This window comes from Zingiber officinale, chromosome 7A, assembly GCF_018446385.1.
Source record: "Zingiber officinale cultivar Zhangliang chromosome 7A, Zo_v1.1, whole genome shotgun sequence".
NCBI lineage: Eukaryota > Viridiplantae > Streptophyta > Magnoliopsida > Zingiberales > Zingiberaceae > Zingiber > Zingiber officinale.
This window is the reverse complement of record NC_055998.1, coordinates 84,543,059-84,566,161: the sequence shown is the minus strand read 5'-3', so window position 1 is coordinate 84,566,161 and position 23,103 is coordinate 84,543,059. Positions and strand designations below refer to the sequence as shown.

The following is a 23,103-nucleotide window of genomic DNA, read 5'->3' as shown; positions in this document are numbered from 1 at the left end:
TGAACTAAAGCTTCGATTCTTCTCAAAGGAATAATAAATTAGTCGAAATCTAGGGCACACAAATTTTATTTACCGATTATTCAAGGGTTTAAGATAGTTTGGTCGGGTTCTGTCACATCTCTAATTTTTGCTTTCAACGTCGACGGAGATGGTTTAGGGATGAGGTCGGGGAGTGCGTCGCCGATGGTTTGGAGTCACGGAGGCGAAGTGCGTCACCGAGTTTTGGAGTCGCGGAGGAGGAATGTGTTGCTGAGGTTTGAAGTTGCGAAGTGATGCGTCGGACGTTGGGAGAGAAAAGAGCAATTGCGTGTTTTAAATCCAAATGAGGACAATATAATAATTTTGCTAGGGTTAGGTATCAGAAACAAATTTATACTGACACGAAGACTGAATGTAAATGTTTAAGTTTGTATGGAGATTTAAAAACAATTTCCTATATTTTTAATTACAAACTAAATATTTTTAATTAATTTATAATAGTTTTGATCAGAGTTAGAAGTTTGATCAATTTAATATTTAAGTAATTTTGATCAGCATTAAAGTAATTTGATTAATAGTTATTTTAACCAACATTAAGGGGTGCTTGGTTGGATGATATAAAAATGATGGATGAGAAATGAGAAAAGAATGAAAAATTAATACTGGATTAGAAATCCTTGGATCTCATTTCCCACTCAATTCTTCAAACATTTCAATTTTCTTTTGCTTAGCACACTAATAGTAATAAAAACAATTTCAACTATATATTTTTTTTTAAAAAAAAAGTACCAGTGGAAATTAGGGTCAACAAGCCTGACGCTTCATTTGATAAAAAAATTATATAAAATTTAACTTTAACGCGTCATTGATTTTACATGTCTTCAACTGATCATATTGGACATTTGTTGCTTTAAATGCTTAGCTGAACGTGCTAGGCTCTTTCAAAAGAGCTGCACACAAAATAGGAATCGTTGTCCCTATTTCACCTTTTCCCTCGTTGACCTCACATTCCGAGTTTCTCGAAACTGCAAGCAGATTTTCCCTATTTCTTTCTCCTTAGGGTTGCCTACCTTTCAAGCCTGTGAAATGCTAAGTTTAAAGACACTAGAAAGCGACATAGAAAAGGGGCTGATTCTGGACTTTTCTCTTCATCTTCTTGATACATTTACATCTGGGATTCATCTGGCTAAGGTATGAAGTACATCATTCAATTCATACATACTCAGTTTTATGCAAGTACTATGTTTTAAAGCATATGTCTAACTTTTAAGCATAGAATCAACAGGTTCTTTATTTGCTGAAGAGGAATATTGCACTAGTATCTGGAAGCTGTATTGTAGTCCATTGACAATGTTAGCTACTTTAATCTATTTTAGATTATTGGTTTAACATATATGTTAAGCATGTAGTTCAGCACTTTAGTGTGTCACTAAGTTCATTACTATTGTATTTTCCATCCTCCTAAAAAAGAAAGTCTCCAAAATAAACCTTTTACAAAATCTAAAACTTTGAGAATTGAATTTCTAATTTGCATTAGTTCTCACTTCATCTGCCCTTTGATGCTCCTTTGTTAGAATGCAAAACTGTTTAATTTTGTTCCTGATTAGTCTTATATTATATGATTTGAACATGATCTAAGTCTTCTAAACTCATTCCTCTTTTCAAAAAAGGCTTTACTGTAGGTTCTATACATCAAAAATCAAAATACGAACAAGTGGAGTCATCCTTTGTAGGCCACAAAAGTTGCCGGCGGTAGCAAATATGGCAACTATAGGTGATGTGGCCACGGTAGTTTCCCTGATTGGTAAAGTAATAAAGGCAGCTACTGATGCCCAAATGCTGAAGAAGGAATTTAAGGAGTTAGTAGACTACTTAGAATTGGTAGGAAGACAATTGGAGATGCTTGATGATGGGGAGCTTGATGATGCTGCCATGGAAGCATTTCAGAAGATGGGGGAGGTTTTGTTTCAGTGTCATGATCTCGCTGATAGCTGCCAGCGACGAAGGACTATCTACCTTGTGTTCAATGGTAAGAAGATCCAAAACCAAATCCGAGGGGCACAAGAAAAAATAACAAAATACTTGACGCTTATTCCACTCATCCATTTCACACAAGTGTTTAGGCAGTTTAAGGTATATGCTCATCTTTTTGCATGTGCATGGTTTGAATTTCTGATCTTCGTTCTTGATAAACGCAATCAGTTTAAACTTATTTCCTAAGATTAGTGCTTATACATGTGTGGTAGTTTTATGTAACTTAGTCTAACTCCTAATATGTTTCTTCATAAAATGGTTAGAGGATTATAGTTAGTGAAGTTATGTCAAAATTATTTGTCTAGGCTACTCATGGGTTGAACTTCTACCATTATATCAATTTCAAAATTTTATTCTTCTGCTTCTTTTCAGGAAGAAAGAAAAATAAATGAGAATCGGCACAAACATGATAGAGATGAATTAGACATTCCAGGTTTGTGCTTGAGAAAAAACACTCACTTATTCTTATATCTATATGTTAACAGATGAACATTTCCACTATAAAAGTAAATGCAAGACATATATCCCAAGAAAAATGGAATCTTCTATTTATCATTTAATAACTTGGAAACTTCCCGTTGATACAATTGGAGCCCATCTCTAGTCATCTCTCTTTGGCTCTGTTCAATTGTCAACAACTACAAAATATCTCTAATGTCAATTCATCCTTCATAAATTAGTTTTGTGAAATGCTATTGATCAATCCCCAGTTGTAACTTAAGCATGTTTTCCCAAACATAATAACCCGGCAACTATTTTGGCCAGACTTGTCAAGATCAGTCATGAGAAGACCAATAGCAATGTGTCTCATCATAATTCCAATAGTTTTTTGCTTCAATTGGTTGTACTCATAATTTGGAGAACAAAAAGAAAAGAGAAAAATGGTCTTTATTTTTCATATTTCCTAATGTGATCAGTACATTAGAAGATAGATAGGCATATGACTAATCAATGTTTTAATTAAGCAAATATGATGGATCCATGCCTAGTTCGGTTATGTGAATGTGGTTTTTATATGGAAGGTTTGGTTGCAGAAAGAATTGCTGAATTTACAGACAATAAGTCTCAAAGTGATGTTCACTTGTTCACCTATAAACAAATAGTAAAAATGACACACAACTTTGAGAAGCTCATTGGTAGAGGAGGATTCGGAAGAGTCTATTATGGACTTTTGGAAGATGGAACTGATGTTGCAATCAAGCTACAGACACAATCAACACCACAAAGTGACAGGGAGTTCTTGGCTGAGGTAGATAACTCATTTTACTAAACCTTCAATTTTTTGAAGTACCCTTGGCCATTGATTAATTTGTGCTTTTAAATGGAAATCCAGCAACCAAATTAGAAGATGATGGTGAAAATAAAATCCACTAACAAGATGCAATTTACAACTAGTGATTAAACTGAATTATAGAATGAACTTTGAGAAATGTATGAATATGCATGATAACATTTTGTACTGTATTGTAGTTGAGGAGCTTAACACGAGTTCGCCACACAAACCTAATTTCTTTAATTGGCTACTGCAAGGATGGAAGTTGCCTTGCTATTGTCTATGAGTACACGCCTCGAGGAAGCCTTGAAGACCATCTGAGAGGTTTTGCACTATGACATTTCTAAGACTCAATAGAAAGAAATGATAAGATGTATGATGCTGATCTAGGAGTATATTTCATTCATAGTCATGTATATATTGAATTTTGTAGTAAAATGATCACCTAATCATATTCAACATGGAATAGCAGATCTTGTTTTGTTGCGGGTTTCTTTTATTTGTTTATTACTGAAATGCAAGATGCTTTTATTGAGTCTATGGAGGAATGATCAGTCATCTCTGTAGAAATTTGTGTAGAAATTGTCCCCCCCCCCCCCAAAAAAAAAAAATTAAAAGCTATTATAATGAACACAAATCTTCTATAGTTTGTAATAGTCCTAATCATTGAGGTTGCAAAGTCAGCTAGATGCTCATATTGCTAAAATTTCCTTTTGTAAGCATTATGCAAATATGGCTAGAGTATTAGATTTCTTTTAAAAAAAAGATGCTTAAACTTGGCGTTCAGAAATATTTCGGCAATGACTATTATCTTTCTTATTCCAATGTTCTCTCAATCGTAGGTAAAGCTGGGTTTTCTGTATTGACATGGGCACAAAGACTCCAAATTGCATACCAAGCTGCAAAAGGTTTTAAACAAAGGAGCTCCTTGTCCTTTTACTTTATTTTGGATTTATACATATTTCTCTTGGTGTGACTCTATACTTGATTTAGGATTGGACTATCTGCATACGGGATGCAAGCCGCCAATAGTTCATAGGGATGTGAAGTGCTCAAACATTCTCTTGGGTGCAGATTTAGAGGCTAAAATAACAGATTTTGGAATTTCCAGGGTTTGGAATGAGAATGACAATTATATAACCACAAAAGTGGTTGGGACACCAGGGTATCTTGATCCTGAGTACGTTCTTTTCTCCACTGTACCGTCTAGAGGTAGTCAAATAATGTAGAATCACATGAATACTCCATTTCTCCAATGAGACTAATATAACACTTTATTGCATACTATCATGACTACCAATTATGTTTAGTTAGTATTTCTATGTTATAAATAAGAAGATGGTGTGGTGTGTCAAAGGAAGTTATGAATTTATAAATAAAGAAATCTATAGTGAATTCTTCATGAGCTATTTTATGGGCACATAAATGGACAGTGAGATCGGCAAAGTGACAACTTTGTTAACCACATATGGGAAACTTACAAAAGAATCACATGCAAATTAAAAATGAGATATCTCGCAAATGTTCGAAAACTATAATTTTTTTTTTTTGCCTTTTTTATAACAATTATGTTGGAGATGATACATGCAAATATTTAAATAAAAACTCTGCTATCTCCCTAACACATGGTTTGGAAGATGTTATGAAGCTTAATTTTTGGAATTGCAATTAGTTACCAATTAGATATAAGTATGTAGCAAATAAATCCTTATGCATTGCAACTAGTTAAACTAAGAACCGATACTAAATTTGCTATGATGTTCATAGAAATTATTTTATCCTCTTTAATCTGCAAGGTGCCGCCTGTTCTTTCAATTTCATTCTTAACATCAGATAGTGTCGCCACACCACTTGTTTTCTAGGAAAAGGCAAAGTAACATTAGTTTTTCTTGCTATTCAGATTCAATTGTGGTCTTAATATTTTTTTCAGGTATAATGGTACTTTCCACCTCAGTAAAGCGAGTGATGTTTATGGCTTTGGAATAATCCTTCTGGAAATGATTACTGGCCAACCTCCAATAATTCGTGGCCCAAAAGTGCAACACATTGTCAGATGGATATCTCTGAGAGTTGCCAGTGAAGCAGATTTTGTTGATACAAGTATGAACGGATACTATGACTCTAGCTCTATGTGGAAGTTTCTTCAGCTAGCATTGAGGTGCACAGACTCATCAAGCAGTATGAGACCTTTAATGGCTGAAGTAGTAATCCAACTTAAAGAGATCATTGAAATGGAATCCTCCAAACAGATGACTGAGGACATGAACAGCAAAGGTGAGACTAACCAATCCAACCTTACAGTTGAATGGCATTATGTTTTTGGTTCCTGATAGTTAGAAAATAAGATGGAAATGCCATATTACCATTTTTGGTTCCATAATTTTTACTAAACATCTTCGAAAATGGTTCCGCAAGAGATGATAATCTAAGATGACCATCAAATGAGAATCTTTGCAAAGGAGGACATAAAAGTTTGCCGATGTATGCTACATATATAGTAGCAGTTGCACTAGTTAACAATCACAACAATGGACAATGTTTCTTTTCACATTCTCAGTATTTGTCTACTGCTCCCTTCAGATGTGGAAAATGAAGAAGTGGAAGAAGCATTTATAACCTCAATTGCTCAAGCAGATCGCCCCGTATGCACACATCAACTGTCAGCCAACTTGTTCACATCATGGACACACAATACTCCTGGTAGAAGGTTTTGGCGATGCAAAAATTGGAAAGTATGACTTACATTTATTTATCTAGATCTTGCAAAATTCTTTTCCTAGGAATGATTTGTTTGTTCTTTTGCAGATGGCCGGTGACTGTGGTTATTTCAAATGGCATGACTCTGTGCAGGAAGGTGTCGTGATAGAACAAATGGATTTCTTAATCAACCAAAGGAATGAGCTAGATGAGGAGATTAAGATGATGGATGAAGGGAATGCAATTCTGTTGAGCAAGTTGAAAGTCTTGGAAGAAAAAATTGATGAACTTAAAAAGAGTAAGGAGGCACCGGAAATGAAGTCGGAGAGTAGGGACAGATTTTAGTAGTGTATGGAATTTCATTAAGCAAGATGTTTTTTGGGTTCTCTATTAGACATCTAAGGGAGCTGTTGGCTGATGTTCCTTGCGTAGGAACAATGTCTATATGCTTGGTTGAGTTGTATTTGATGTTTAATTTTGACATTGAAACATAAAAAACCACAAATATGTAGAACAGATGATTTCATTTCTATTTGCATGTTTATTTGATGTTATGGAATAAGTAATTTATGGAAGACTTATTATTTTCGTGGCACTTTTGATAGTTTCCCACATCAGTTAGGGTTTGCAAAAAATAAATTTTTGGGAGAAGGATCATTAAGGTCAACTCCAGAAGGAAGCTATGTGAATACTGAATACGCTAAGTTATAGTCGGAGTCGTTTCGTCATAGTTCTTCTTTGTGTTTGTAGCTTTACAGCTTGTTCATCTGTTGGAGGGAGAGTCTTAAATCCCACGTGAGGTGGTCTAGTCGTAGTCACTTGCCAACCCGACTAATCACCTATCCGATAAAGAGACTCTCATCCGCACCAAACCGACCTATATCTGACATGTCCCAAGTACTCTGCTCCAATCTCTCAAGGAATCTACTCATCTTCTCCTGATCTCTAACCTAGCTGAAATAATTTAAGTTGATTAGCATATGAGGTGTTATCATTATAAAATCTGAGATTTAAATTTCAATATAATCGAGATAAATATTTTCCTCTTGCGTCAATCATTATTTTAAAGAATAGTAACTACTCGTGATTTACCTCCTCCGTACCACTAAATTGAAATAATTTAAAACAATTATAATATAATCAAGTTATGCAATTCAATAAATTATCAAACTATATAATTAGTTTAATATCAGGACGGAGTGAGAAATTTTATATTAAAACTACGAAAAATATGTATTTATGTTAAAATGAGACGATGAGGTCATTCCTCTCATTCACCTCTTCTTCACCTTTATTCTTATACCCTATACATCTTCGTACCGTAGTTTTGATTTTGACCAAAAAAAAATAAAAAAATGTTAAAGTAGTTTTGATTTTGATCAACATACGGCACTAATATTAAAGCAGTTTTAAATAAGTTGGAATAGTTTTAATCAAGTAGAAATAATTTTAAAAATATTAAAATAATTGTTTTGATTAATATTAGAATATTTTTGATTCATTTCAATCAATATTGAAATAATTTTACCAGTGTTAAAAATAAATAATAATGACCAACATTAAAATAGTTTTTATTAGAACTACTATAATGATTTTTTTTTTGATAATTTAGTTATTTAAGTTGTATGATACGATTAATTTTAAAGGTAATTGACTGGATTCTAATGTACTTGGATGAAATTTGAATCCTCATTATCTAGAAAATTCATCTCACCGCTTCCTATTACACTATGCCCAAAAGGCACTATAATATTATTGAGCCAACGGAGTAAGACAATTAACATAATCTTTGTTTCAATACCCCACTTTATGATAATGGAAACACTACTTGTAAACAGAGCGTACCTAAAGTTTAGAATTATCCAAAAGATACATCAAACTATGGAATTACCAAAATGTAGGAGTGTAAATGAGTCAAGCCGCTCGTGAGCTATTCGAAGCTCGATTCGATAAAAGCTCGTTTGAGCTCGTTTAATGAGGCTGATTAAGATAAACAAACCAAGTTCAAGTTTCACAATATTCGACTCGTTAGCTCGTGAACATGTTCGTTAAGCTCATGAATCAACTTTTAAATAAAAAAATAATAGTTTTGATATTGAATTATAGATTTTACACTCTACTTATGAAAAATATAGATAAATATATTAAAATTATTTATTAGAATAAAATTATAAATTTTAACAAGAATATTATAATTTTTTAAAAATATATAATTTAATTTTTAATGAATATTTAAATTTATAATTTATATTTATTAAGCTCGTTTAGGCTCGATAAAAGCTCGAATAAACTCGTGAGCCATGAATATATTCGTTAAATAAAGCTCGAGCTTGACTCGATTATAAACGAGTCAAACTCAAACATCCAAGAGTTCGACTCGGCTTGGCTCGATTATACCCTTATCAAAAAGATGCACTTTATATTGATCCACTCTGCATTGACTGACTTTTTTTTCCTTTTTCTTTTTTCCTTTGTATGCAATAACTTTTCCCTTTTTTTTCTTAAATTAAATTTTGCTCTCCTTTGTATGCATACAACAAGTCTTTAGTGTTAATTCTTAAAATCAAATATCACAATTTAATTACACTAATAGTTAGAGCTGTCAGACGGGTCAACCTGTGGCGGGCTAACTATTTGGCGGGGCGGGGCAGGCCAACCCGCCAACTTGGCGGGTTGAGAAATTTCCAACCCAACCTATTCTAAGGCGGGTTGCGGGTTTGGCGGGCCAACCCGTGGGTCCATCAAAATTTTTTAAAAAAATTAAAAAATATTTCATATCTTCAACATTTTACTTCAAAAAAGTTTTCTACAATTAAATGAATACATAAACATGTATTTTAAATATAAATAAACACAAACGAGTACTTATGTTGGATGAAAAGTACTATTTTTATTTCAAAATTATAACAAAGAAAGATAATAAATTGGCCTAAAACTTATCTTACATGTGTTTTTCAACCCACGGGCCAACCCAAGCCTGAGCGGGCTGACCTGCGCAGGTCGCGGGCCTAGGCAGGTCGGCCCATGGCGGACTTGGGTTGATAAAATTCCAACCCAACCCGCTTAAATTGTTTGGCTGGGCGGGCCAACCCGACGGGCCCAACCCAAATTGACGACTCTACTAACAGTACAGTGGTGATGGTGTTTAAAAACTAGCCCACAACAGTATTGGTGTGTTAAGTTGTAGTGTTAATTTTTTAAAAATAATAAGTGTAAATTTGAACTCCGGAGCATTATAGAAATCCATAGGAGTTGAAATGAGTTAAATCAAAACTATATAGTTCTATCAATGAATTTTGATCGAAACTCATTAATGAACTTAGGAGATTTGAATTGTTGAAAAGTTGATATATATTGGAAGAGGGTAGTGCAGTGAAAGTATTTATGATGTCTATGTTTGATTGTGACATCGTTAGGATAAATTATGTATATGTGCTAATCGTTTTAAAATCATAAACTTTAAAAACCTTCTAATCATTATTGTTAATAACTTCAAGCTAATATTTTTGGATATATATAGACTTCGGGGTACTTCATAAACTTGTAGCATTTGGAATAAGTCTGATCGGAGCTTTCTAGGTCCATCAATGAATTTTGATTGAAACTCATGAACCTAAGAAATTTGGATTTATGAAAAGTTGACATGTAGTGGAAAAGAGTAGTGTAGTGAAGATATTTATAGTGCCCATATTTGATTTGATATCCTTACGATAAGTTATGTGTATGTGTGTATCAATTGCCCATTTTTAGAGGTCATAACTTTTGACTCAGGTATCAGAACAAGACACTATTTAGTCTGAATCGAAGCTTATTTAAAGATCTATATTTATCACTGGGTGGAACCTGTAACAACCCAATTTTGAACCCAAAAAATATCATTTAAAATATTTTTAGAGGAATCAATGAGTTCCAGTCAAAATCCATTGATGAATTTAAAAGCTTCAATCGGATTCATTCTAAGTGCTATAGGTTTCTAAAGTGCTTCAGAGTATATGTGGCCAGAGATATCAGCTTGAAGTCATTAATGATCAGAAAGTTTTCAAAGTTTATGACTCTAAGATAATTGCCACATACACATGACTTATCATAGGGATGTCAGAACTAAACATAGACATCATAATACCTTCACTGCACTACCTTTTTCCATTACTTGTCAACTTTTTAAAAAATTTAATCTTCTATATCCATTAATAGATTTCGATCAAAATTAATTGATAGACCTAGATAATTTTGATTGAATTTATTCAAACTCTATGAATTTCTATAATGCTCCGAATTCTAAATATATTTTTCTTTACTGTTTTAAATAATTAACACCATAGTTTAATACACTAGCATCACTATGATGTTAGTTTTTAAACACTAAGGGGGCGTTTGGTTCTTTCCTAGGAATAGGAATCGGAATGAGAATCATTGTATTGTGGAATGGGAATGGGTATGAGCATGAATATCACTCTTAAAAGTAATGTTTGGTTAGTTGCATATTTTCTATCAGAATAAATCAAAGTTTCCCTTTTTACCCTTAAAGGAAAATAAGAGAAAAAATTAGATATGAGAGAAAGATGAATGTGAGAGAAAAATATGATGAAAGAGAATGATGAGGGAGAAAGTCTGATGAGAGAGAAAGTGTGATGAGAAAGAATGAAGAGAGAGAAAGTGTGATGAGAAAGAATGAAGAGAGAGAAAGTGTGATGAGAAAGAATGAAGAGAGAGAAAGTGTGATGAGAAAGAATGAAGAGAGGGAAAGTGTGATGAGAGAAAATGAGAAAAGAGAGTGTAATAGGAGAGATCATGATGAGAGAAGATGAGAGAGAAAGTATGATGTGAGAGGATGAAGAGAGAGAAAATGTAATGAGAAAAATGGGGGAGAGAGTGTGATGAGAGAGAAAGTGTGATGAGGAAAAAAGAGAGCAGTGAGTGTGATGGGAGAGATTGAGGAGAGAGAAAGTATGAGGAGAGAGAAAGTATGATGAGAGAGAAAGTATGTTGAGGAAAAAAAGAGGGAGTGTGACAAGAGAAATTGAGGAGAGAGAAAGTGTGATGAGAGCGAAAGTATGATAAGAAAAAAAAAAAAGAGAAAAGATTATGTGTGATGGGAGAGATTGAGGAGAGAAAAAATATGATGAGAGAAAAAGAAGGAAGAGAGTGCGATGAAAGATATTGAGGAGAGAGAAAGTATGATGAGAGAGAAAATGTAATGAGAAAAAGAGAGGATAGAGAGTGTGATAGGAGAGATTAAGGAGAGAGAAAGTGTGTGATAAAATGATGAGAGAGAAAATATGATGAGAGAGAACAAGGAGAGAGAAGTGATATGAAAGAAAAAATAAATAAATATATTTTGATATTTGGTATTAAGGGAGAAAATTTTAGTTTTAGGTCAAGGGTATTTTTGGAATAAGAGAATATTTTGATTGATGAAAATAGGGTAATGACTCATTGAAGGGGAGGTACATGGAAATGAGTTATTACCCAATTTCAAGGATTCATTCCCATATTTGCATTCCTATTTCTATAATCCAAACATTAACAATGACAATCAATGATTCACATTCCCATTCTCCACTTCTATTCCCCTAAACCAAACGTCCCCTAATATTACTGTAGTGCTGACGTAATTAAATTATGGTACTAATTTTTTAAAATAACCTAATGATGGTTACATATTTAAGAAACTTAAATAGGTGAGAGAAAAATGATTATATGCAAAGTAAAAAAAACATCAGCCACAGACGATAAAATCAGAATAAAATACACCTTTTGAACAATCCCAAAATTCAATGCGGCTTATAGACAATCCCAAATTTTAGGTGCGCATCTGGAAAATTGACAAATCTTCTAAAAATACTCGTTGAAATTAGGTCGATCAGCTTTTGACCCCTTCATTTGAACTTTAATGGGCTTCAGACCTTTTAAGCCCATTAAAGTTTAAACGCGCTAGAAAGCGAGATAGAAAAGGGGGTGATTTTGGTCTTTTTGCATCTGGAATTTGGTTTGGGATTCGTACGGCTAAGGTATGATGCACATCGCTCAATTGATACTCAGTTTTATGCAAGTATTATGCTTCAAAGCATAAATGTGCTTTTTTTTCCAACTCTTTTTTTTAGGCATAGAATCAACAGATTTTTATATGAATTTGTATTGTTGAAAGGTACAATTTGTTAGATTATTGGTCTAGGCATTTTGCAATCCAGTTTATTTTTGTTATATGTTAAGCATGTGATGTTGGATTTATTATCCTTTAAAGTGGGTTCACATATGATTTATGAGACTTACGATATCGTAATCTGTTAAGTGATCTAGCTTAAAGTTATTAGATTTCCGATTATTGAATGTGAGTTTAATGTGTAGAACCTTTTAGCCCAATCTGTTATTATCTATGTGCTAATAACGATTTGGATTCCTATATAAAAGAGAGGTCTCTAAAGGTTTAGAGTATTATCTTGATATAGTTTCTAGTTCCCCATTGACAAGAAGCTTAATTATGGTGTCATCATCCCCTAAGCCCCTTGGAAGATCCTCCCCATTTACTTCCGCTTCTTTTTCCTCAGGATCTTCTAGACGACGATAAAGAATAAAGATATGACTCTTCAATCAGATTTTTTGTCATTATGTTTATGTAATACTTTTTTGTGTCATGTTTAATTTATGAAATTAGATCTTTTTATTTTTGTATTTCCTATACGTGAGTTCTTTATATTTTAGAATTTATGGGGCTTAGGCTTTTTTTTTTACAAGAACTAACATGAGTTTTTTTTTGTCGATTTATTATTTATATGTTAGATCAAGTTTTTCTAGTATAATATAATTTTTTATCGTTGAAAATCATGTAAAAGAAAACTAGGATAGACTTATTTTTTTAGTTTTTCTCGTTTCTACGAAGAATGGCAAAAATCGTTGCTATTTGACCTAATTTTAGGTAAAATTTGTTAGTGATCAACGACCGGCTAGAAAAGGGGGGGGGGGGGGGGGGGGGGTTGAATAGCTTTGTCACCCCCAAGTCAACTTTCTTTCTACAAAATGATTAGTGCGTAGCGGAAATACAAATACTAAGACAATGAAAGGAAATGGAATACAAATACTAACACAATTCGTTTTACGTAGTTCGGAGATTGATTGCTCCTACTTCACGGCTTGTCCTTGAGGTGGACAAACCCTTAATCCTTCGGTGGATTAGTGCCCGGTAATTTTCGGCTAGAGGTTACTCCTTATCGGTGGAGTACAACCTCTCACAAAGCTCTCTTCCTCTTATAAGATGGAACTTAGGTTTATGAGGAAGAGAAAGGCTTGGAAGCTTTGGGCAAAGACTTAGGAGTTATTTAATGAGCATCGGTAACCTCTTTCATGCTCCAAAGCTCCCTTTAAATAAGAGGAGAGAGTTGAGCACAAGGTCAACTTATCTAGACATCAGTCGATTGGTGTAGCCGTTGGACACAGCCAGTGGCACTCCGCAGAATCTGGGATTTTGCTAACGGCTTTCTTATAGTCGACTGGTGTCATCACCAGTCGACTGGTCTTCGTAACCGTCTGGCACAGAACCATTCTGTGCTCTCGTGAATTTGGACCAGTTGATTGTTCTTAGTACCACTCACACTCATCCTTTCCGGAGTCACCCTTAAAGCTCTCTTCCTTGGCTTCGTCCCTCAAATGCACAGGAGCCCACGACTCCTCTCCATACATCCTTCGCATTGCCTTGAAGTCTGCTTCCCTCAGCTCCACTCCGTTGCTCCTTGTCCGGCGATCCCTTGGATGTCTTCCACATCATCCTTCACCGTCTCAAGGACCCGAGCCCTAGGATGAGCTTCCTGTTAGTAATTAACCCTAAGAGCCAATCATGAGATGATTAGGCTTTTTGGATTAATCATTGAGTTATACTTGAATGAACCCACTCATTGAATTAAGTGTAATCCGAATTAGACTCATTGAGTTAGACTCAAATAGATCCAATTGTTGGATTGAGTCGAATTGCATGGGAATCAATGGGGTTAGACTCATTGGGTGAACTTGAGTTCACCAAGGAAGTTGAATGGTCAAAATTCAACCATTGTATTGAATGGTTGATTTTGAGCCATTAGATTAGAAGATGAAAGGGTGGAGACTCTTGGTATTTCATGGGATGGCTATAAATATCATTTGAATGATATTTTTCATAAGATTTGATCACTTGAGAAGGTGAAAGGTCTCTTGGCATTCTTCTTCTTCCTCCTTCCCCTTGCTTTGCCGAACACACCCCTTGAGGTTGCTAGCACAACTTTTGTGTGTTCTTCTCCATCTTGTTGAGTTTGTGAGACAAATGAAGGCAAGGCTTGTTCGTGTGGATACCGTAGAGGTGCGAACGCTTGATCGTGCTGTGATTCGAGCTGTCAGGAGATCGTGAGCACTCTTCAAAGGTATAACTCTATCATGTCTTTAGATCTAACTTAGTATAAGATTATGTTTCCCTTCGCATGGATCTTCTGGAGGAAATAGGTTTTTGGGCTGTGCGTTTGCATGTTTAAGCAACCTATTCCCTTACACTTCCGTAATGTGTTTCACCAAGTCCTACATTGTTAGTTAGAGCCCTAGAGCCAATCATTTGATGATTGTATTATGGACTTATTGTATCATATTCTTATATAAATAAAGGCATTTGTTTTGGTTATTATACTTACTTGTATTGGTGCCAAATAAACTAAGTATAATAGCGTCCTTTAGTAGAGGGTTCTTACCTATATCAATCGGTTAGTTAAACTGATAGTGAGATGATATAGGGAACACTACTCTTAATCATTCCTAGTCGAGTATTAACATTCAGGGACAATGTTAATGCAATAAGACTAGCATGTAGGTCAACTCGATGACTTGATCTCACAAGTCATGGATATAGAGATATCAAGTTGACACATGGGTATGCATTGGGGAATGTATACTGAATGACCCGCCATGAGAAAGTATCATAGATTGTTATATGAGTGTCATATACTTTCTCATGTGACTATTAGTATGACTACTAGTCCTTAGACCTGAAGTCACCATGGATCCCTACATAAGGAGTTATGTACTTTGGTTTCGTCAAACGTCACCCGTAACTGGGTGGACTATAAAGGTGATTACCGGGTATGTAACGAATTATGCAGAGGGATGTGAGTGATGTAGATGGGATCTATCCCTCCTATATGACAGGAGCGACATCGATATTCTTGATAGAGTGAGACCACGAAGTGCATGGCCATGCCCAAATGAGTCAATATGAGATATTGAGCTCATTTGATCGAGTGAGTCTACTTGGAGTTCAAGATTTAGATTGATTAGAGGATGAAACGGTCTATGTCTCATATTGATCAATCTAGATGTCTAGGATAGAAGGGCACTTGTCATATATTGTGAGGAGTCACAATTAGTAGTCACAAGGTGATGTTGGATCTCAACATTCTTGTAACTTGGGTAGTAATGATGTGTTGCTAGATACCGCTCATTACTTATGCTCCTAAATGGGTTTAGGGGCATTGCCAACGTTACAAGAACCTATAGGGTCACACACTAAGGACAATTAGATGGAGATTAGGTTCATATGATGAACCAAGAGGATTAAATTTATTTGATGAATCAAATTGGATTAAGAGTAATCCTAATTGGGCTAATTGAGTTGGACTCAAGTTGATTCATGTGTTCAATGAGTCTAATTTAGATTATGACTCATTGAATCAATTTAATTAAATGAATTAGATTCATTATATTAAATTGGCTTGAATTAAATGATTGGTTTAGATCAACCATGAGAGAGATTAAGTCAAGTTTGACTTGACTTGATAGGAAGAGGAAAAGTCAAGTTTGACTTGACTTTATGCCACATCATAAGTGAGTTGGCAAGATGTGGACCAATGATGATGCTCCACTTCATCATGGTTACTTAAGTGAGATGTCACCTCATGGAGGTTACAATTCTTCACTTTAATGGCCTCCATATTAATTGTGATTAATGTGAAGGGGGGTTACACATCTTATGGTGGCCGACCACTTTTGTGTGTTGATGAAAAAAAAATTCATTTTTCATTCAAGTGTTATTCACTTCATCTTCTTCCTCCTAGTGCTCTCTCTTCTTGCTCTTCCTCTCCTCATCTTGCCGAACCCTACTAAGGTGCTAGCACACTATAGTTTGGTGATCTCCTTCTTGTGTTCGTGTGGATACTTCTAGAGGGTTGTCTACTTTGACAATCTCGAGATCCGGCAAACCGTTGGACTAGCGGGATAGAGAAGGGCATCGCATCGAGGGTAACACTCTTATCTAGTGTAGATCTAGAGTTTGTAAACTCGTACTCGTATTTTGTTTTCATTTTTCTTCGCACGGATTTATGTGGCGGGGGTTTCGGGGTTTTCGCGACGCGAAAAAGCGGTTTTCACGGCCCGAAAAACCCAACATACATGACTCAAACACACATATCAAACTAATATGAAAGTCTAACATAAACTCTTTGACACAAATATCAAAATCATAATCATATCCGATCAAACTTAGGTCGATTGCACCTACAATCTCCCCCTTGTTGATGTGTGGTAATATGTTTAAGTTAGGCATAAATAATACTTGAAAAATTAAAAGCAAAATGTAAACATTTGAAGCATAAATCCAAGCTCCCCCTTAACATATGCTCTATCACTTAATTTTCAAGTTTTGCACAAATCTAAGTTTCTAATTTAAACCTTTCCATTTCTCCCCCTTTGACACCATCATAAATATTGTACCAAACAATCATGCATACTACGACATCAAATATGGACAAAGTTACACAAAACCAACTTCTAACAGTGCTGGAAACCAGCTATCAATCGATTGGTATTTGATGCAGTCGACTAGTACACAAGCAGTTCGAATTTCAACATTCTAAAGTCAACTTCAGAAATACATAAAAAATTCTAAAAAATTCAAAAAATCATGAAAATTTGAAAACATATTTTTTAAATACCTTCTATCAAGGAAAAATATATTTTCATGAAAATTCAAAGTATTTTTGAAGTTTTGACAAAAATTCAAAAATATTAAAAACCACTCAAGTTTGTATCAATTTGAAAATTTGTTTTGTATTCATATGTTTCGAAAAATAAGTGTACCACTATAAATAAAATATAAAATTGTTTTCCAAACATTTACAATGACCAACTATGATCTATGAGGAAGATGTCCATTAATTAAACATTTGCTTTCCCCATACCTGGTCTATGATTACTATTTTGACACATTTCATGATTCAACAATATGCCATAAGCATAAGTGAATTAAGAGTATCATCCTATTATCTCACATTTATGTTTATGATCATAAAGCAAGTCATGCTTATAGTTTGTTGTGAGACATAATGAAAGGTAATGGTCAAGTTACTTGACTACTAGGATTCATAAACTCTAGTACTTAGCCTGGAGGTCTAGAGTTCGAATCTTGGGGAAGGAAAAAATTCACTGGCTAGGGGTGGGAAGACCTAGTGAGTAACGACACGACTGAGGGTCGTCGGTCGACGACATAAAGGGCCGCTAGTTGGACCGCCCAAGGGACCACTATGGGGTCGCTAAATGGGCTGCCAGTTAGGCCGCCCAAGGGGCCGAGGGGTCGGGTCCTTACAAAGTTTCCCCATATAGGTCTAAAGTCAACCATATATTGAAAAATTTGAATTAAATCTTCTATGGGTGACTTATCTCAAAATTCTCTAACCCTTAAGGATTGACTTTGGTACCTAATAGAAGTTCTTCCTAATTGGGTTGACCAAGTACTCCTTAGGAATCCATTTCCTATCTATAGTCTTTGCTTTTGATTGCCCCTAGCAATTAAGCAATGATAGGATTTTTCATTATTTGATTCTTTATATCCTAAGTCTTTTTTGTTAAAACTTACCCTTTGGCTCCTAATGATCATGCTTAGGGTATTTGAGCCAATTTCAAATTTTTTTAGAGCATTGGTAAGATATTCTACCTTTTCCCTTAATTTATTATTTTCTTCATCTAAACATGAATCATTTAAACTAGAAGAAGCATGCATACTAGAGGAATTATTTAACTTAGAAGACATGGATTCTAATTTTTCTTCTAGCATGCTAATATCATGTTTCAAAGATTTGTTTTTCTATTTAGCCTTAAACAAATCTTCATTTGTACTTGTAACAATTTTCACTAAAGTTTGAGCGGGTAGATTGTATACCTCACTTACCAAGAAGTCTGAATATGATGTTTGCCCTCCCCCTTCACTTGAGCTCCCTTCTTCATTTTCGGATGAGGTGGAGGCAATGTCATCAATTCTCATTAGAGCAAAATGAGAAACATGATGCTCTTCTTCCTCCGATGATGATGGATCATCCCATGTTGCTTTTAGATTGTGAGCCTTCTTCCCTTTTTCTTTTGTCTTTTTATTTTCTTCATTCTTCTTTTCTTCCTTTTTCTTCAACAGAGGACATTCATCCCTTATGTGTCCTTCTCCTTGACAATTGTAGCATTTTACCTTCCTTCTTCTACTTTTGCCCCTTGAACTTCTCCTAGCATGTGATTTGTTAAAATTAATTTTTTAAAATATTTTTCTTACCATATATGCCTCTTGATCACTATTCATTGAGGCACTTGATTCTTCGGAGTCGGAGGATGGTGGTGATGAAGATTTCTTACATTTTCCCTTGTTTGCCACAAGAGCTACTCCTCTTGATCTATGAGCTTCTCCATCTAACCCTTCAATTCAAGTTTCATGAAGCTCCATAGTTGAGAAGAATTCATCTAGAGTACACTTCTCTAGATCCTTTGAAATGTAGAACGAGTCCACTATTGACATCCAAGCTGTGGTTCTTGGGAAGACATTTAGGGCTTTCATCATCATGCATCAATTTGAAAATATCTCACCTACACTTGTTAGTTCATTAATAATTTCCTTAATTCTAGAATATAAAATTGATACATTTTCTCTTTTCTCAAGCTTAATGTTGTTGAGTTGAGATCGGAGAAGGTCTCTTTTTGCTAACTTTGCTTTCGATGTCCCCTCATGAAGCTCCACTAGCTTTTCCCACAACTCCTTAGCACTTGTGTAGTTTCCAATCTTAGTCACCTCTTGTTGGGGAAGAACACTTAGGAGGTGATGCATTGCTCTTGAGTTTGTGACATGCTCTTCCCTTTGCTTCTTGCTCCATCTTACTTTCTCAATTAACTCATTGTTTTGATCCCGAGGCATCTCAAAACCATTTTCTATTATTAGCATTATATCAAAGTCGGTTTTAAAGAATACCTTCATTCTTTTCTTCCACAAAAAAATCCCCTTTGAATTTTGGTGGTTGAATATGTGAACCGACCATTTGATGATGTTGCTCTTCTTGGCGATTAGTCCGCTGAAGGGATTCCTCGCTCTGATACCATTTGTTAGTGATCAATGGCCGGCTAGAAGGGGGGAGAGGAGTTGAATAGCTTATCATCCCAAGTCAACTTTCTTTCTACAAAATAATTAGTGCATAGAGGAAATACAAATACTAAGACAATGCAAGGAAATAGAATACAAACGCTAACACAATTCCTTTTACGTGGTTCGGAAATTGCTTTCTCCTACTCCACGGCTTGTCCTTGAGGTGGACGAACCCTTAATATTTTAGTGGATTAGTCCTTGGCAATCTTCGGCTAGATCTTCCTTATTAGTGGAGTACAACCTCTCACAAAGCTCTTTTCCTCTTACAAGATGAAACTTAGGTTTAGGAGGAAGAGAAAAGCTTGGAAGCTTTGGGAAAAGACTTACGAGTTATTCAATGAGCATCATCAACCTCCTTCATGCCCCAAAGACCCCTTTAAATAAGAGGAGAGAGTTGAACACAAGGTCAACTCATCTCGACACCAGTCGACCGATCCATATAGCAGTCGACTGGTGTAGCTGTTTGATATAGCCAACGACACTCCGTAGAATTCAGGATTCTGCTAACGGCTTTCTACCAGTCAACTGGTGTCATCACCAGTCGATTGTTCTTCGCAACCGTCAGGCACAGAATCATTCTGTGCTCTAGTGAATTTGGACCAGTCGACTGATACCTTACATTCACTCACACTCATCCTTTCCAGAGTCACCCTTGAAGCCCTCTTGCTTGACCTTCGTCCCTTAGATGTGCACGAGCCCATGGCTCCTCTCCATACATCCTTCGCGTTGCTTTGAAGTTTGCTTCCCTTAGCTCCACTCCGTTACTTCTCGTCCGACAGTCCCTTGGATGTCTTCCACATCATCCTTCACCGTCTTAAGGATCTGAGCCCTAGGATGAGCTTCCGTCATATGTTTCACCAAGTCCTGCATGATTTAAACACACATATCAAACCAACATGAAAGCCTAACTTAAACTCTTTGACACACACATCAAAATCATGATCATATTCGACGAAACTTAGGTTGATTGCACCTATAAAATTGTGATGTTTTAATCGATTGCTTTGATCAAGCAATCAATTACTGAGTCTATAATTACAAACATAAAATCAATTGGAATCGATCAACTTAATCAATTGATGAAATCAATTGATTATGATTGACTTCCAATCGATTAACAGCCGTAAACTTGTGACTAGTTTCAATTATTAATCAATTAGAATTATTTTTAATCGATCAAGATTGCTTTTTTAATCTATTAAGTTTTTTTTCGATTAAGTTTATTGTTTCAACGTGAAATAGTATCGAAAAAAATAATAATAAAGGAAACACTGTTTTTGTGAAATAGTAAAAGAAAAAAAACTGTTTCAATGAAATAGTAAAAGAAAAAAAAACAAACAAACTGTTTTGAATGAAACATTATTAACTTAAAGAAAGTTTTAACTTCTTAAGGAAGGGTTCTATATATGGTCATGTAGTCGCATATAATAGATTTTCAAATTGATTATAATAATCGATTGGATAAAATCAATCGACTGTAATATGATATTAATTGATTGATAAGTCTAATTTAGAGTTATCAAGGCTAATTAAGTAATCTGTTCGGTTAAAGTTCGTAGTGTTTTTTTGAGTCTATTTACACAATGTGCTACTAAGTTAAACTATCGTGTCGGCCCAAAGACAGATACCTTAGGTAGATTTAGTACATTTTGTGTTAATAGACGTATATCTATGCTAAGAGCAATCAGCCCAAAGGATGTCAGATATATGCTAAGGGTAGTTTACAAATATGAAGCAAAAAAAAATTATTTTATTCAGATCATGCATAAAATATGTCGGCTCAAAGGAAAATATATTACGTGATAGATTAAAGTTGTTGTAAGCTATGGACCAATATATAACTCATATAAAGTATCATATTATGCGCATAATGCATCGGTCCAAAGGAAGACATATTGTGTGACCAATTAAAGTTTGAGTTTTATCATAGTGTATTACTAACAAATAATGTATCGGCCCAAAAGAAGACACATTATTTTATATTTGGTATCTCATAAAGAGCCCATTTATGTTGGTGCAGGAAGCATCCGACGATCGAACCTGAATTTTGATAAATGGAAAATGATTCAAAGTTAAGGTTATTTGTGGTCTAACATGTTTGAATGAGTTTGCAGGAAAGTCCTAAGTGTACTTAGGCAAAAGTCCTAGCTGCGGTTAGACAAAGGGAAAACCCTAGAGGGTGGTAACCCTAGGCGAAAAGTCTTGGCAGGTCGAGGGCTTTGGGCAAAAACCCTAGAGTCGGGGACTCTAGGTGAAAAGTCCTAATGTCGCGAACCGGGTAGAAGACTGGACGGGTCGTGGAGCGAACGTCTAGCAGAAAGTCCTGGAGCCTTGGGCACTGAGCAAAAATCCAGTCGGTCTAGAGGACTGGTCCGGCAACAAGTAAACTCTTCTGAGTGGAGTAGGTGAGGATGCGTTCCCCAGTGAGGGAACAGTAGGCGTCGGTTCGACCTAGGGTTTCTGGATGAAAATCTGAAGTCAAAACTGGACAGTCTCGTGGCTGTCAAATTCTTATATTAATTATTTTTTATTTGTGCTAACTCTATTTTATAGGATATGTTTTGTATTTTGTTCTAACATATCTTACAGGAAATGAAAAAGTACTAAAAGCCCGGATGACAGTGTCCGAGGCCCCCTCCAGGGAGATTGGAGGTGCCTTGGGTACCTTGTTCGTAGTAGCACAGGAAGCAGGCCGAGGGCACCCTCCATGGGGCTTGAGGGCACCCTGGACGCTGGATGGAAGGTGCCCTCTATGGACTTGAAGGCGCCATTGGGCGGATAGGTTGCGAGTGAAGCGATGCTTATCCACGCTGCGGATCCGACGAGTTTGGAGGCACCCTCCATGCTGCTGAGGGTGCCCTCAACGGGCTATATAAGCCTGTCTCGAGTAGCAACAAAGACACAACTGAAAAATGCAATCCTTCTTCCGTGTGCTGCTCAAAGGACGATCCGATAAAGCTGCAACTCGACTCCGACGACCAGAAGCTTCAAGTTTACTAATTCCTTGTTTGTCGGTATAAGTTTTTCATTTATATTGTACTTCAAATTGTAACTTCCAAATTGATAGTGATTGCTCGAAGTAAACGCTCAACGAGCGTGAGCCTTGGAGTAGGAGTCGCCACGGGATCCGAACCAAGTAAAACCCTTGACGTTTGTATTTGTGTTTTATTATTCCGCTGCGTATTTAATTGAAGTTTTCCGAAACGAACGTGAAAGTCATGAGTGCTATTCACCCCCCCTCTAGTGCTTTCGATCCAACAATTGGTATCAGAGTGGGGTCGCTTTGAATTGGTGAAACCACCATTCAAGCAATTTTTTGTGGTAATTTTTAGTTTTCTGAGTCGATCGAAATCGATAAAATTGTCGCCTTCCGATCTGTTTTTATCGCAATCAAAAATTTTCCTCAAAGCTGGTGCAACACCACTCGAGTTCCCACAGTTAGTTTTAATCCCGCACTACTAATCCAAGACCAAGTCTTGGAACAAAGTTTCTTGTTTTTGTTTGTGTGAGATTTTACTTCTACAATGGCCCACCAAGAAGGCTACAGCATAACCCGCCCGCCTCTCTTCTCTGGCGAGGACTTCGACTACTAGAAGGGTCGAATGGAGTCCTACCTCCAAACCCAGTTCCAAATGTGGATGATCATCAGAACCGACATCTCAATCCCACTCGATGGCACGGGAAAACCAGTATCATGCGAGAACTGGGACGCAAGTATAAT

At 35.8% G+C, this 23,103-nt stretch overlaps 1 protein-coding gene across 5 annotated transcripts; it reads left to right on the top strand.

Moving 5' to 3' along the window:
- The first annotated feature begins 919 nt into the window (after window positions 1-919).
- On the top strand, window positions 920-6,544 carry LOC122001659 (probable LRR receptor-like serine/threonine-protein kinase At5g59680). 5 transcript variants are annotated; one of them, XM_042556531.1, is made up of 10 exons: window positions 921-1,170; window positions 1,650-2,112; window positions 2,386-2,446; window positions 3,048-3,262; window positions 3,484-3,610; window positions 4,129-4,194; window positions 4,280-4,466; window positions 5,217-5,560; window positions 5,867-6,018; window positions 6,092-6,544. In XM_042556531.1, the coding sequence occupies exons 2-10, from the start codon at window positions 1,741-1,743 to the stop codon at window positions 6,326-6,328; spliced, it is 1,761 nt and encodes a 586-aa protein (XP_042412465.1). In that variant the 5' UTR covers window positions 921-1,170; window positions 1,650-1,740; the 3' UTR covers window positions 6,329-6,544. The 5 variants fall into 5 exon arrangements, with proteins under 5 accessions (XP_042412468.1, XP_042412465.1, XP_042412464.1 ...); XM_042556530.1 differs by having other exon boundaries at window positions 3,036-3,262; XM_042556534.1 differs by lacking the exon at window positions 1,650-2,112 and having other exon boundaries at window positions 920-1,170; window positions 3,036-3,262.
- The last annotated feature ends 16,559 nt before the right edge of the window (window positions 6,545-23,103 follow it).

Bases quoted from the DNA above. Each gene is read 5' to 3' on its own strand.
- LOC122001659 (XM_042556530.1), top strand. From the start codon at position 1,741: ATGGCAACTATAGGTGATGTGGCCACGGTAGTTTCCCTGATTGGTAAA. The intron at 3,611-4,128 runs GTTTTGCACTAT...TCTCAATCGTAG, and splicing joins CCTTGAAGACCATCTGAGAG to GTAAAGCTGGGTTTTCTGTA. The intron at 5,561-5,866 runs GTGAGACTAACC...TGCTCCCTTCAG, and splicing joins TGAGGACATGAACAGCAAAG to ATGTGGAAAATGAAGAAGTG.